At 45.7% G+C, this 15,830-nt stretch overlaps 2 protein-coding genes across 2 annotated transcripts; both read left to right on the top strand.

Moving 5' to 3' along the window:
• Nucleotides 1-1,714: 1,714 nt before the first annotated feature.
• LOC6495586 (luciferin 4-monooxygenase) lies at nucleotides 1,715-3,664 on the top strand. The gene is made up of 4 exons (XM_001959116.4): nucleotides 1,715-2,148; nucleotides 2,209-2,407; nucleotides 2,467-2,586; nucleotides 2,639-3,664. The coding sequence occupies exons 1-4, from the start codon at nucleotides 1,806-1,808 to the stop codon at nucleotides 3,606-3,608; spliced, it is 1,632 nt and encodes a 543-aa protein (XP_001959152.1). The 5' UTR covers nucleotides 1,715-1,805; the 3' UTR covers nucleotides 3,609-3,664.
• Nucleotides 3,665-3,904: 240 nt separating this feature from the next.
• LOC6495587 (luciferin 4-monooxygenase) lies at nucleotides 3,905-5,815 on the top strand. The gene is made up of 4 exons (XM_001959117.4): nucleotides 3,905-4,301; nucleotides 4,365-4,557; nucleotides 4,619-4,741; nucleotides 4,803-5,815. Exons 1-4 carry the CDS (start codon nucleotides 3,956-3,958, stop codon nucleotides 5,782-5,784), a joined length of 1,644 nt encoding a protein of 547 aa, XP_001959153.1. The 5' UTR covers nucleotides 3,905-3,955; the 3' UTR covers nucleotides 5,785-5,815.
• Nucleotides 5,816-15,830: the final 10,015 nt, after the last annotated feature.

The following is a 15,830-nucleotide window of genomic DNA, read 5'->3' on the forward strand; positions in this document are numbered from 1 at the left end:
TACGAGAAGCGGAGCGGGCGAAAAAAAAGCAAAAATGATTTCGCACAAACTTTTCTGTTTAGTCAATCATTTTAATTAAGTAATTTTTTTTTTTCGCCTACTTGTCGTAAAAGTTTTAATAGCAGGATAGCGAGGGGTGCTAGTGGTGGGTTGGCACGGGGGGCGGTGGCGGTGTAGGCGGAGGTTAGTACACACAAAACTGCATTTTGCGGTTAATTATAATGTTGGGCCCGATTACATTTGCCATGTTGTTGACTGTTGGCTGGTGGGTGTCCTGGCGGCCGGCCCAGGACTCTGGCCTGGCTGGTGACTTTTCTCCAGACCAGTTAATTGCCGAGATTTGAAGTTAGTTAAATGTGGCACAAGTTGTTTGCAGCCGCCTTGTTTTGTTTCCCAACTCGGGTCCAGGTCATAAAAGAGCAATAAAAAAGTTGCTCGAAACTTTTATTAGCTGCTGATCAGGCTTCGCAGCCTCACGACTGCACGCAGAAAAAATAGCTACTAATTGTATTTGGGGTAAATGATTAGAAAACACATGTCCACAGATGGCTTTTATTTACCACTAAGAAGCTTCAACATCTCTTGATTAAAAAATAATATCTTTGTATCGGAAAATGGCACTTTCCATCGCTCTGTAATCTTCCATTACCCATGGACTCTCTAGTTTGTTGTTCATTTTAGCCATCCGCGTTAATTAATTAAGTTTAGTTCTGCACCATGGAAATTAAAGCAAAATCAATGAATCAGCTCGGGTGAAGCAAATTCCAGTTTTTCACTTCATTCCGATCCGGGACTATCTCTGCCACGCCCACCCAGCAACGCCTACTGCCCCAATTTCCTCTCGCCAAAGTTGAGAAACTTTCAACCAGGCAGGCGGCTACGCATCGAAGTTTAAACTCCTCCCTTGGCAGGGTGGATAGCTGCAGGTGGATGCGCCTTGCATTTCAAGTTCTAGTCGTTCCTTTCCCTTGCCCGTCCCCACTTTGTGTTCTTGTCCTGGAGCCATACGCTTGATTTCCTAACTAAGCACGCAAATGAAGCGTGTGCCCATCAAGGATGCGACTCTATCTCTCTGCGGTTGCACATCCCCTACAAATACATATATATTCACCTGCTAGGGGGTATTGGGGCACCAGGGAACAGATATCGTGGCACGTGGAGAAAGCCACAGCGAGGGGCGGGGAAGTGAACAGGATCTCAGGCAGGAGTCGAGCGTAAACCTGCTAAATCGTAGAAATTATGCAATTGCCAGACTCTGGGCAGAGACCTAAACCCCTCGAGACAGTGGGTCTAAGCCTAGTAAACAGTAATCTAAAAAATAATAAAATAATCAAAATTAAATAATTGTTTATTCTATTTTTAAACATAGAATATAAACAAGTCTTCTCTTGACTTGTCTCCCATCATCTCTCTACGAGAGAACCTAAATCCATAACACTTCTGATCAAATAGAATATTTTCCGCCTGCCAACCCCCATTAGACCAATGATAGCCCGTGTTCTGGCTCATGTGTCTTGGCCAAACAAACCTGACAATTTGGCAGCGCCAACTGTCGCCAAAGTTTATTAGAAGCGAAGCTCTGACTGGTGTCGAGGACGGGGCCTGCGGGTGCAGAAGGGGATAACGTGTTGGAGCAATTAGCAGATCGCACATCTAGCTCTGCCGCCGCCCGTCCGCCGACCGCCGACTGAGGTGGCCTATATATATAGGCCAGGCCACACTCGCCAAAACTCAGTTGATGTGTGTGGAGGTTTTGTTTTGTCCCATCGACTGTCCAATTGGAAATCGCAGCTAGAGAAAGCCAAATGGCGGCCACCAAGTACGACAGCTTTGAAAAAATATGGTCGGGACCGAAGGACAAAGAGTACTACGGACCGGACATGACACTGGGGGAGGTGGCCCTGATAATCCTACGCCTCTACTCGGACAAAGTGATGCAGGTCTTCGATCCCACGGGTGAGCAGCTAACGGGAGGGCAGCTATTGGAGCAGAGTCGCCGGCTGGCTCATAGTTTTCAGAGGCTCAAGCTGCAGCGTGGTGATGTGGTTGGAATCTCAGCGAGGAACACTACATACCTTACTGAAGTGGTCATCGCAGCCCTCCTGAATGGCACTCCTATTAACCCTCTGCATCCGGAATTTGATTCGGGTAAGTGGTATAATTTATAATTTTGATTCACACAAGTACTGTTTTCTCCTGTTTCCCCAGAAACCACGGCCTACATGTATGAGATCACAAAGCCCAAGGTCATTTTCTGCGATCTGGACAACTATGAGACCTTGAAGGCGGTGAAGAGTAGTCTCAAGTTCGAAACGGAACTCATCCTCTTAACCGGAACTATTCCTGGAGTGCGTAATGTACAGGATCTTCTCGCCGACGGTTGCACAGAATGCAACGAAAGAGCACTGTAGGTATAGGTCGGTCCAGAAAAAAGAAGACTTCTAAAGGTGCCCCTTATTGTTGCAGCTTTGCCTGCCCGAACTTGAGCGGCGACGACACGGCCTTCATCATCACCTCCTCGGGCGTAACCGGTTTGCCCAAGGGTGTGACGCGTTCGCATCGCAGTCTCCTGAATAGCGCCAAGATGTGAGTAGACCGAGCCAGCCCTCTAAACTGACCCCTAACGGAAGTTGAACAGTCCGCAGCTCTTCACCTCGGAGACAGTGCTCTTCTGCTTCAGCCCGCTCTACTGGGTCAGCTGCATCTTCACGATGCTCGCTTCTCTGGTGAATGGATGTTGCCGGATCATAACCAATCGCCCGTACAGCGTGGAGTATTTCGCCGAGCTGGTGGAGCGCCATCAGGTCAGTTTCGTACTCACAGTGCCCCATCATATGGCCATGTTGGCCAAGAGTCCCCAGCGCAAGGAGCTGGCTGCTAGGATGCAGTCCGTCCAATCCTTCGTGTGCAGTGGTTCGAAAGTTCCAACGAGTATTTGGCGGCAATTGTACGAACTTCTCGGAGCAAACAGGTTTGCGGTACTATATGGTCTCTCGGAGATCGGGGGTATTTCCAAGAATGTGGGAGGGCCGCTGGGTTGCGAGGGAAAGCTTCTGCGAAATATACAGGTGCGTCTCGTAGACGGGAAAGGGCAACATTTGGGTCCGAATCAGACGGGGGAGATCCTAGTGAGACTGAACTTCCGCTGGGGTGGCTACTATCACAATCCCCAGGATACTCAGACGATCGTCACTCCCGATGGAAAGTGGCTGCTGACTGGAGATCACGGCTACTTCGACGACGATGGCGGCTTGCACTTCCAAACCCGCGACACAGACGTCTTCAAATACAATCACTTTCCCATCTATCCGAAGCAGATCGAGGACGTAATACTTCACTTGGCCGGAGTCCACGAAGTAGCGGTGTTCGGGATTCCGGACGAGGTCTCCAGCAACCTCACCGCCTGCGCCGTAGTCCGAGAAGAAAACCAGTTGGGAGAGAGTCTCACGGAAAGGGACGTCAAGGCGATTGTTGAGCAGCATCTGAGCGAGGCTTTCCACATAAGAGGTGGAGTTTTCTTTGTGGACGCTCTCCCGAAGACCCAAAACCAAAAGATCCAACGCAGGCGAATCTGGCCCGAGCTAAGCGAGGCAACTACCCATCTGTGAGATATTTTTGAATAAAAATAAAAGTCAGCTGCTGACGAAAGTCGCGGCCCAAAGAAGTAAACAATGTGAATCACTCGAAAAGGTGTCCAAGACATTGAAAAGTTTCCGTTTCTGCGGTGTCTAGTGGACGGCCGTTTTTCATTAGCGGGACTCAGAAGCGGGCCCGAGACGCGAATGAGTAAATCAGCATCTATTTTAGATGACACCAAGTTGGCGACATCTTGGAGAGTCGCAACGTGTCCGACTAATTATCAGCTACGCTTTGTTTCCTCATATCAATCGGCGATATAAAACCCAAATGAGACGCAGTAAAGCACTTAGTTGATCGACAGTCTAGAGCCGGTGCGATGAGCTGTGAAGTGCACTACGATGCCGCCTCGCGGACCTGGTCTGGGCCGCGGGGTAAGGACTTTTACGGCCCGGAGATGACTCTGGGCGAGGTCATTATGCGTGTCCTGCAGATCAATGCCGACCAGGTGATGCAACATTGTGATCCGACTGGCCATCAACTTACTGGAAGTCAGCTGGCCCAACAAAGTGCCCGCATTGCACAGGCTTTTAAGCGACTTGGCCTTCGACGCGGCGATGTGGTGGGGATCTCGGCCAACAACTCCACCTATCTGACCAGTGTGGTTATTGCGGCTTTGCTGCGGGGTATCCCCATCAACCCCCTGCATCCGGAGTTTGCAGAAGGTGAGGAGTCCTTCATATTTCTTCGGAGGAGATTTTAATCCTTGATTAAAATTCAATCCTCAGAGACTGTAAAGTATATGTACGACATCACACAACCGAGGATTATCTTCTGCGATGTGGAAAACTACTCCGTCATCCATTCGGTGAACGAGAAACTGGCCTATCCCGCGAGAATTTACTTGGTCAATGGAAAAATCGAGGGGGTGTTGGATGTCAGTGAACTTCTCAATGAAGATGAGTCAATAACGGCAGCAGCGTAAGTTTTAGGATCTCTTCTTAATTAAATTCCATGGCATTTATTTCTCAATTATTATTAGCTATGTTCCCTGTCCAAAGTTGCACGGAGACCACACGGCCTTCATTGTTTGCTCCTCGGGAACTACGGGAATGCCAAAGGGAGTGACTCGCTCTCATAGAAGTTTGCTCTGCAATTGTAAAAAGTAAAATTTATATTTCGTTTTTGGGTAATTGAGACTTAAAAAAATAATATGTGTATTTCAGTCCAAACACCTACACCAGAGACAGCATACTGTTATCGTTTAGTCCTCTCTACTGGATATCTGGAACCATTATCCTGCTGGCATCTCTCCTCAACGGCTGTCGTCGAATTATCACCAATCGGCCCTACAGTGTTCAGTATTTGCTGCAACTGGTGGCCAACCACAAGGTGACCTTTATTTTCCTGGCCTCCCACCAAATAACCCTACTCTCCAAGTACGACACCGATCCGATGAAGCTCAAGGCACAACTTCAATCCGTAAGAGTCCTGATTGGGGCTGGCTCAAAGGTTTGCAAGGCGGTCTCCCGGAGGATGTACGAGCTGATTGGCAGCCAAAGGTTCATCGTGGGCTACGGCCTGTCCGAGATGGGAGGTCTTAGCAAGAACGTGGGCGGACCCTTGGGCAGCGAGGGGAAGGTGATGCGAAACGTGGAGCTGCGGGTGCTGGACAAGCTAAAGATGCCACTGGGCATCAACGAGGTGGGTATTGTCTATGCCAGACTCCGGTACAAATGGGAAGGCTACTACCGAAATCCGGAAGCCACTCGAAAAGCTTTGAGCTCGGATGGCATGTGGTTTCGCACTGGAGATATTGGTTATCTGGACAGCGAGGGCTACTTGTACATCCAGACGCGGGACACCGATGTCTTTAAGTTTAACAATTTTCAAATTTACCCGGAGCAGATCGAGGAGTTTATCCTGCAGCTTCCGGGTGTCAGCGAGGCCTGTGTCTTTGGCATTCCCGATGACGTGTCCACCAATCTGACGGCCTGTGCCGTGGTCCGCACCAAGAGCCTGGAAGGGGAGCGTCTGCAGGCGGACCACATCCGTGACGTTGTGGAAAGGCACTTGAGCTGCGCCTACCACATCCGGGGAGGGGTTTTCTTCGTGGACAGCTTGCCTAAGACATCCAACGACAAGCTCCAAAGGCGCAAGGTCTGGGGCCTCATCCAGAAGCTGGAACTGGAGCAACTTAATCCTTGAATTATATGATAATAAATGAACTATTAAACCATTTTTTATTCATCCTTGAGTGAGATACACTCTGACCTAGATAATTTCCTTCGATTTCGTGTAGCTTCGACCCACTGTCCTTGTTCCAAGGCTGATGGCTAACTAATGCCAAAGACTCAATGAATTCTAATCGAGATTCAAATTGTAAAAGCCCTGCCCAAGAATTGGCGGGAAACGGGCCGACTTATCTGTAACCGGCTCCTGGGTCTGGGACTTCGTCGACACCAATGACAAGCAATTTGTTATTTGTGGCACCCCTGTGGCTCCGACTTCATTGCCAGAGGCATTGAAAACATCGACTCGGACAGATATTCTACATAAAATGAATTGAAAAATTAAAATTGCAATATGCATTGGGTATTGGGGTGTTGGGTATTGGGCGTGGGTGTTGGTTTGTTAGGTGATGGGCGATGGTCGTTGGTCCATGGGTGATTGGTGGAAACATACATATTTTATTGGTTTCTGTTTCTGTTTGGGGTTTTTAGGACTTTTAGGACCGAAGCCGTCTGAACATTTTCGACATTTGACAAATGCCGAAATGAAATGCTCGACAAAACACGATTCAATTTGCTTTTTCCCAAACCCTTGGCTCAATATTGTAGTGTAATAGCATCAGTTAGCGGGACGGCCGAGGATGTGGGGGCGGGGATGACAGGAAAATAAGCCATAGAGCCACATGGTCCTGCCGGATCTAGTCTGTTTTGGCCTGCTCCTGGTCCGGTTGCAGTCCTCACCGATTCGGTCTCGTTCGCTATCTGTGGCCGTCTGCATTCTGCAACTAATGCGGATTATCCAGGGGCTTTGCATACTGCACCCAAGGTGTAAATTTGTGTGCCAGGGATTTGCATGGCCAACGAATAACTGAATGAATCAAGGCAAACGTAAGTCGGAGAGTGAGTGAATGAGTGAATGAATGTATGAGAAGGTGAATGGACCTTCTGAAGCCACCCGGCACCAGGCACCGGGCACTGGGCACTGTGCACCGTCTTGCTTAACAATTTCCGCTTAAGGGATAAGCCAAAGGAGTTCAAATTGCGTATCCTTTTACACAGTTCACTTCCGTCTTTCGCAATTTCCAAGCTAGAAATAGTTTCTAAAACAGAAATATAACTATTATTAAAGAAGAATACTCAATAGACCATAAAATCCTTCACATGAACTCATAGATACATTTTTTGTTGGCAATTGTGACCTCAATTTCATTAGAGAATTTATTTAGAAAGAATAAACACATGCCACAGTTTTGTCTCTTAAATGCCGCAGTTAAACATATTTTGTTATGCAATTGAATTTGACCAACAGGTAAACAACATGAACACACATATGCATTGCCATATTGTTCCTTTTGTGTTTACATTTCTGCATTGGCAAATACTTCTGGTAACTGAATAAAAAACTGCAATAAAAAAAACACTGGAATTTATGCTTTAAAGTTTCATCAAGGAAATGCACAGCATATGGAATCATGTAAACAAGGACAACAATGACTGTACCATATACACCATGAAGTGCGGAAACTGCAACAATAACCGAACTCCCCTCGACCCAACCCGATTCGGAATTTGTTCAAGTTTTCGGTGTTTCCATGTTTTCCTGTAATTAAACAAACATTTTCGATGCCTGGGGTGGATCTATCGCGGAAAAGTGATGGATAGCATGGATAGAAAGAGACTGCAACATATCCCGCATATGTCGCGGCGCATGTCCTGTGCCGTTGAGCGTGTCCTGTGCCTCGATCGGTGGCTCGTACATCTGCCGCACGTTGATTTCGCCTCAGAGGGTTGAAATGTTTGCCCAAACTCAAGGTGGTGGCAACTATGCGAGAGTCCATAATCAAGCTGAAAGCCGTTATTTTTGGACATAATTAAAAATGTGAATAGCAGTACATTTGTTGGATAGGAATTAAGATTGTTTTGTAATTGGCTTCTCTTGTTTTATTTCGAAGTTAGGGTAAATAGTTATCTCAGATCACTTCACAGAAACTGCCTAAATTTAGTACCAATACAAATAGTTTTGTTTTCGTAGTTTCATAGCTTTTGAGCCCAACCCTTTGGAAGGATCTCATCCAGACATTTCCGGAGACACGTGTGACAGGGGAAACAAAACCACAAGTGGATGCATTGTGTATGTTGTGCTCAGGCAATATTTAACGGAGATGGTTTCCCACCAGGGTCCAGCTCTGGGGCCACATTCAAATCAACTTCAGATTCATGCAACTTTTATGCCCACCTACGAAGCCCCTCACCACACCAACACAGCCCCCCTCCACTCATGTTTGCCACCTTTGGGCCCACTGGGCGCAGGACACGTGCATCTGACTTGTGGTCAGAATCAGGTGAGTTTCCCGAAGCATGCACAGAAACAAATAAATCGTTTCTTATCTTATTTCAAGTAAGAAAATGCATGGAGACCCCAATATGACCCACTGCGGAGGCTATATCTTGGCCAATTTTCATACGATTCTCGAGCGGAATACCTTAAACGTTTTGTGGATCGATTCTCCATAAATCTGCATCAAAATCTGAGAACGAAATATTTTTTCAATTTTTTTTAAATTTTCCTGATGCCTCCCCTTCAAAATGTTGAAAATGCTTGGAGACCCCAATATGACCCACTGCGGAGGTTATATCTTTTTTCAATTTTTTGTTTCATAATCTGGGGGATAACCTTCAAAAAGTGTGAAAAGTGCATGGAAGGACAAATATTCTCTCGGCTTCGTCCAAAGTTAGTTTTCCTTTCGCGTTGTTCATTAGAATTTCGCTATGTGTAGAAAAAGGTGTGCGTGGTTAACATTACATTGGTCCTAGCAGTGGTCAGGGACATCTCGTCCGTGTTTGTCGGTTAATAAAATGTATATTTTTGTTGCCTTGCTGCCTAGCCCCCAAGACCCCCAACACCACCGACACCACCCGGCACCCCCTTTGGCTTCTGTGCATACATTACGTCCTTTATTGAGCATTTTATGCGATTTCCCGGTGTCGACCTGCTGCGACTGATGCTTTTATCTGCTCAATGCGCTCGAGCGTGCCCAGGCTGCCAATGAGGCATAAATTCTTGATTTCACGCACTTTTGATTGATGGCAAAGGATGTGCGAAAAATCGCCCGCAATTGTGGAGGCCAGGGACGAGTGGGGGCCCACTGCTTGAAAATCTCCGAAAACGCAGAAAACACACAAATTCACAATCGGATTTCGTGTAAAAGCTGCGGGCTACCAACAAGATAAACAGAAAACTTATCCTCTCGCACAATAGAACCCAAAAAGCTTGCATATCTTTTTTTGGGATGTTGTGACAAAAATAGGTCTGATAAGATTTTGAATAGAAAAGGTGCACATCCAGCTCAGCGGGAACTTACCAGGATTTTCCATCCGAGATTTAAGAGTCTAAAAGAAAACTGGCTTAAAATCGGAAAAACCATTTTCAATTCTCTATCAGGGTATGGACAAAATATAAAACACTTTTTGTTTATTCAGAAAAAATAAGAAGTTCGTGTTAAAATTGAAACTTTCTATTATGAAGAACTGTATTCTAATATCCATATTATTTTTTTTCACAATTTTTTAAAGTATAGTCCAAAGTCGTTTTTAAATAAAATTATAATGGTATTCCAACCCTATGCCCCATACACATGTTAAGAAGTCCTTGAATATAAAAGCTGATAGTTTCTTGTCGTATATCCTTCAAAGGCCAAGACGAGGATCTGCAGATGTTCGGCTTTAATTTCTTTGGGACAGGAAGCCCACCACCGGAAAAGTTTCTTTGGCCAAGTGGGAGTAGAACCACAAAAGCAAAAGGGGTACACAAGGAAAAAAAAGTTTGTAAAAATATTTTAAAAGAGTTTCAAAAATATAAGCCGGAAAGGCCTTAAAACAATATATTATAATACATATTTGTGAGTTAATTTTTTTGTACCTAATAATATAAAAATATTATTACTTATTTTTTTTTAAGTGTTTTGAGAGAAAAAAGGACGCGTGTCCTAACGCCTGCCTACCGTCTGTCCCGCCACGCTTCGCAGCACCTACGCAAGACAAGACGGAGTGCGGGGTAGGTGCAAGGATAAGGGTTGGGTGGCGCTCAGACAATGGTGGGGGTAGGAGCTGGGGTGGTAGAAAGAGGTCCTGGCACACGCCGGCGTCGCAGTTGAGCGCGTCTTGGTCAGGGCCCACTGAATAATAGTTCACTTTTCATCGCAGATAAGGAAATATATAAATAAGCATTCTGAAATGGCAGATCCCCTTTCCGTCCGCCTCCAGCCCCTTTCTCATTTGCCTAGCTGTCTTCCAGTTTCTCTCCATCTGGGTGGATTATAATTTCTGTAGACACGCAACTGAACGCCCACGAACGCCAGCATTTTGGCCAAAACACTGGCAGGGAATTCATCATTAAATTACGACTGCCGAGGCAAAACAGAAAAAAAATAGGAGAACGAAGCCACAGCAGTAGATGCTGGAAAAACCATTTATCCTGCTCCTTGGACCAAGGCTGTTGAAAGGAGCGAAATTTTCATAGAATATTCCCGCCATGTTTGTCATGCAATGCGAGGGAAAAACAAACCACCGCCCCCCCATTTCCCTGATTCTCCGATTCCTGGGCTTAGTTCATTTACTGGCAGAAAAATAAGCTTGCCTTTGCTTTATTTAAGCAAATATTTGACTCCGCCCTGCGATGCAGTGGAGAAAACGTTGAAAGCTTAAAGCATAAATCAATATTTGTCACCCCGAATGGGGAGCTCATCACATCCAACGAGTCTTTTAATCGCATACAGGAATGTTTGGGGATGGAAAGGCGATGCAGGCCCTTCAAGGTTCTGGGCCGATAAGATATAGGCCAGGTGGAGTCGGAGTTGGGCAAACAATCGGGCCACTCCGATAAGGAGTGTGAGCTCCCCAACTCCAGCTCCACAATAAATGTATAATATTTATTGCCTGAAAATCAGATATGCCCGCTCCACTTTCTATTTAATTTTATGTTTCATTTTATTTTTTATAAAGCTGTCATGAGCTGAACATTTTTATTTCCTTTGTAATGAGAATCTCGGAAAAAAACAGTATCATTTTTATTGCCCCGAGTCAGATTTATTTGAAAAATTGTTCATTCTTTGTGCTTTATAATTGTTGGTTCAATTCAAATAGTAGATGAAAAAAAGGATTTTAAATATTAATAAAAACAGTTGTAATTGTACTTAATACCACCAGCTAATAATAGAAAAAATTACTTTCTTTTTAAGACAAAATTAAACATTTAAAAACGTCATAAAATAGAAATAATCGAAGCTTCTGATCACCACCTTGTTAAGACATCATCTCCGAAATATGGCTGGGATACTAAACCCCCAAGTCAGTTGGCCAAGTCAGGGTTAGCTACTGTTGCACTTAAGTAGCTTTGGCAGTATCTAAATTACATGGCCCACTGGCTGGTACGGCAAAATGGCCAACTGGCTGCCCAGATCCTGGCTTACATCCGATTCTGGCCATCTGGGCCGTGGGTCTGGTCGGATTTGCCCTGGTCTGGTGCTTGGAGCTACATTCAATTAATTTTACACGATGTAGCGAAAATCCAGCCCAGAAGCATAACGCAGACGGGGCTCGAGAGCACGGGCAGGGGATAGGGGCTGCAACAAAACTAACGATAATTTTGCAACGGAAAGTGGAAAGGCAGCGGCGGCGGAGTGGAGAGGGGAAAGTTTAAAGTAAAAACTACGTTGTAATAACATTTTAACGATATTAGCACGAAAAATGTGGCCCGGCACACAAAAGCGGAAAGTGGAAAGCTTAACGATGCTAAACGAGTGCAGTCTGTGCGTGAGCTTGTATGTGTGTTAGTAAGGAGGAAGGAGCAAAGGATGTGACACACACACTTACACATACATACATGCTGCTTCGCTTTTGCGGCTGCCAAAGAAATCTGCAGCGCAAATTGTTCAAATATTTTGGCTTTGCCACGCACACAAATACATGTAGCCCCATTTCTTTCCACGGCTTCTGTTTCTGTCTCTCTCTCGATGGCTGGTGGACCGAACAACAAAGAGATGGCGGGTGGGTGGTTGGGCGGCCGTGTAAGGAACATTGTTCAAATGCAGCGGGTTGTTACACAATCCTCTCTGCCCCTAAAAACATATGTTATGGCACCCGTTCTCCCCGTACCCCCGTTGGCAGCCGCATAATGGCAAACTGAAAAGAGTTTTTCTTTCGGTGGCCTTCTTAAAGCAGCAACTCGCGAGCTGCCTTTGCATTATCCTTTACAACACTGAACAAAATATTTATTGATATTTTTATAAGATTTAATGATGATTAAAAGGATAGGAAGCGGAAAGAATGTAGGAGTTATCCAAAGTACCTTTATACAAAAAAGGATATATTTTTCAAAGTGTACTTCTGATTCTCCACACCACCTCTCTTTTCTTTCCCCACTCGCACCACCCACAACATCTCTGTTTCGCTATCTGCCCCACCCCACCCCCTCTCTCTTTCATTCTTTTCAAGTGCGTGCGCCCAAGTTTATGCAATGTTTTTTCGCTTGTTTTGCGGTATTGTCAACAGTTTTATTTCGTTACCCCGCGCACATCCTTCCTCCTTCGTTTCGCGCTTTTCCTTTCGGCTTGTTAATATAAAGCAGGCGCCATCGCCATCTCCATCGCCGCATTGTTGTTTTTCCAGATAGGCCAGCGTCCGCACTTATAAATTGTGTGATTTCTCCCCAGCGCCAGTTTAAACAACAATGTGCGTCAAGTGAAGCATGTGCTTGTGAGCATGTAAGTGGCTCCGGGTACGTGTGTGTTGGAGGCGTTAAAACAAAAGTCAACAAAGCCGCTCCTCCGTGTGTGAGTAAGCTGCTAAAATAGTAAATTACGAGGATGCACACACAAAGGCAGCCGCAGCAGCCCGTCACCACCACCAACAACTTTTCTGCATCCTTTGCTTGGGACAAACAAACGCGTTGCATACTTATGTGGGCGCCAAGAGCCTGTGAACTTTGCCTTCAGCTTCGGCAATGACTTAATAAGCAGTCCACTCGAGAGATGGGCAGGAAGCTTACAAGGATATCCCTGGCAATCTAACTGTCTCCAACTGGATTTTGGATTTAGGATTGTGCTTGTGGTCAAGGTTGGGAAGTGGGTGTGTTGAAATAACAAGTTGGAGAAAAAGTCCTTAATACTTTAAGCAGAAGATGTCTACTAAATACTGTTGAATAATAAAATTAGCCTGTGATTAAAGTAACTATCTTCGCTTGACGCTCAGTAAAGTATTCTTAAAACTTTCAGACCACTACTAAAATCAAACAAATTAGTTAATGCATCTGACAAGTTTCAGTTTGTAAAGATCTTTGTTACTTTATGTAATTTATTGAATGCATGAACTCTTTGGAAAAGCTTTGGAAAACTCCCGCATTACAAGTACCACACTGCAGCAGCTGCAACAAAGTCAATGCACTTTGCAACTGATAAGAACCGCATCTAAAAGTTTAGAATTTCTGCTGGCGTTCCGCCGCGACGACCAAGTAACCCAAGGTAAACAAGCGGGCTGCCAGCAGCGACTTGTTGCTATCTTCTATCTACTCTTGACGCCTGTGTCTTGTGTCGCTTTTTGTTGCCGTTGCGATTTCGCCGGGTGTCGTTAAATTATTTTCTTTACTGCTGCGGCGAGCTCTTTATATTACTTTCTGATGACACAGACCCAGGCCCGATAAGGAAAGCAGCTCACAGCTTTGGAGCACTCTAGCGAGCGCCAGGAAACGCTGAGACAGCGCGAGGTGCAACCGGAGGCGCCTTTGAAGGAGTCGAATTTCCGCTTCGATCCGAATTTAATATTCCTCCTCCTATTACTGATATTTACTTTTTCCGCCAACTAGGCACTTTGCAGGTTGAATCTGCGACTGACAGATTCGAAAAGTTAATCACTAGCCGATCTGCGGCTCTCTGCTCCTCTGACACACGAAGAGCTCGCCGGATGAGTCACAAAGCCCAGAGGCCCGAGACTTGAAATTGTTTATTTTCGAAGATATCTCTTGGAACTCATGCTGCAAAAATGCCGCTGACCGCATACCGCATAAAACTTGCCTCTCTCCGATAAAGATGAAGCTTTTGTTTATCCAGTAATTGGATATAGTTACCAAAGCTTTTTTATCTTTCGTGCAGCGATAGAAGGTTCCTAAATCTATCATAGAGCTGAATATTATCAGCTATAGTGAGTACGTCCGGGTGGGTGGGTATTTCTAAGATAAGGCCGATACGTCGAGTAGTTAGTTGCTAGTATCTGTGTCGAAAGACCCATTAGTCATCAATAGCATTGGAAATAACCTAGGCCAACCCCCATTTGTCAAAATAAATCCAATGTTCTCTGGCTACTGGCCTATATAAGGTAGTATCGTAATCTCCGCATTGTACCACTTTGATAACAAAATAATGCATGGGTAAGGTTACGAACTCTGTTTTCCGACAGACTTCTGGCATAAGTTGTGTCTATAAATACAGCCAACAAATGCATTTGCCCATAAATTTCAGCAACGCAGCATATCGAAAACGCTGCCCCGTACGATAATGCCCGACTTAATTACACATGAGGGTAAGCACGTCCGTGGAGGCGAGAGGGATGACTGGGAGACAGAGACAGATGTACAGGGGGTACAGACAGCTGGCAGACGACCCGACCCGACCCGGCTCCGACTAGCAGTGGCATGGCACAAATGCACTTAAGTTTTCTTAGCTCTGGGCTCTGCTCTGCTTTTTCGGGGAGGAAGTCGTGGCATAAGGCACACATCACTGCCAGCGAAAGGCGAGTGGCTGACACCGCGAGGGGGTTGCAATTGGGGTGGGGGCAAGGATAAGGTAACTTGGTTAGGATAAGGTAAGGACTCGCTAAGGAAAATAATCTAATAGATAATACTATACTCTTTAGGAGTACTATTAAAAATAGCTCCAATAAGAGACCCAATTGCGAGACAGCTGCCTCAGTGATACGCTTAAATCGCAGCAGTTTCAACCCTTAGCGAGTGCTCACTGTGCCGCAATTGCAGACTAGCTCGCGCCAAGCCCGACAGCTGCCGCAGCCTAGGTTCCGGAGCTCAGCCTCAGACCCAGTCTTGGATTCAGAATCAGAATACGTCTACGGCTCAGTCAATGCTCATTCAGCTCTGGGGATAATTGCTGCCAAACGAAGTGACATTTCTCCCTGAGAATCCTTTGTGCCGCTGCCTGGGATTTTGTGCCCATTATTCTCCGTCATCTGCAATGGCAGTTGTAGTTCTACGACATAGTAGTTGTAGTTGTAGTTGCAGTTGCCATTGCAACTGCTCGTGCCGTGCAAATTCAGGCAACTCGACAAGCAGCCAGGCAGGAAGGCAGGCGGCAGGCTTGGCTGGCAGACGGACAGAATTTATGTTTGTCGAGGAAGTAAGACTATTTTTGAGGCAGCTGAGTTGTGAGCTGTGTGCCCTGTGCCTTGTGCATTTCGTTAACGTGACAAAAATACATTGATTACATTTTTTAGCTGCACTCGACTTGGGGATCTCTGTATTCCTGTGCTCTGTGTTATGGGTTTTTGGGTTTTCGGGTCTTAGTCCCCGGTTTGGGGCGCACGTCCGCACACTTGGCACATTTGTCAGAGCAGCACCGCCGCAGCCGTGTAAACATCTTACACGTAGGACTCCAGTCCTTGTGCATCCCGTTTAAAATACGGCAGACGGCAAGCAGAGTCCTCGTGTCGCTGGAGGTCTTTGAACTGACAAATTACATTGACAACGAACGGAGGAAATTCCTTTCGTGTGCACTCTGAACTGTTTGTGCCTCGCCATTACTGCTCCACTGATGGGGCTCCACACTGAGAAGCCTGGAGGTCAATGTTACCCATTCCCAGTCATAAAAAGTAAAACTTTGCCGTCAATAGATAAATAGGAGTAAACAGTTCGTTACAACTTTCGATGGGAGGGGTGCTCTTTAAGAAGTGTGATTCAACAGATGTCTCGGAAGTTGCTTTCGATAATATTATTTGTCAGTGTACTGTTTTAAGTAGTTGTTT

The sequence above is a fragment of the Drosophila ananassae genome, chromosome 3L, assembly GCF_017639315.1.
Source record: "Drosophila ananassae strain 14024-0371.13 chromosome 3L, ASM1763931v2, whole genome shotgun sequence".
NCBI classification, from domain to species: Eukaryota; Metazoa; Arthropoda; class Insecta; order Diptera; family Drosophilidae; genus Drosophila; species Drosophila ananassae.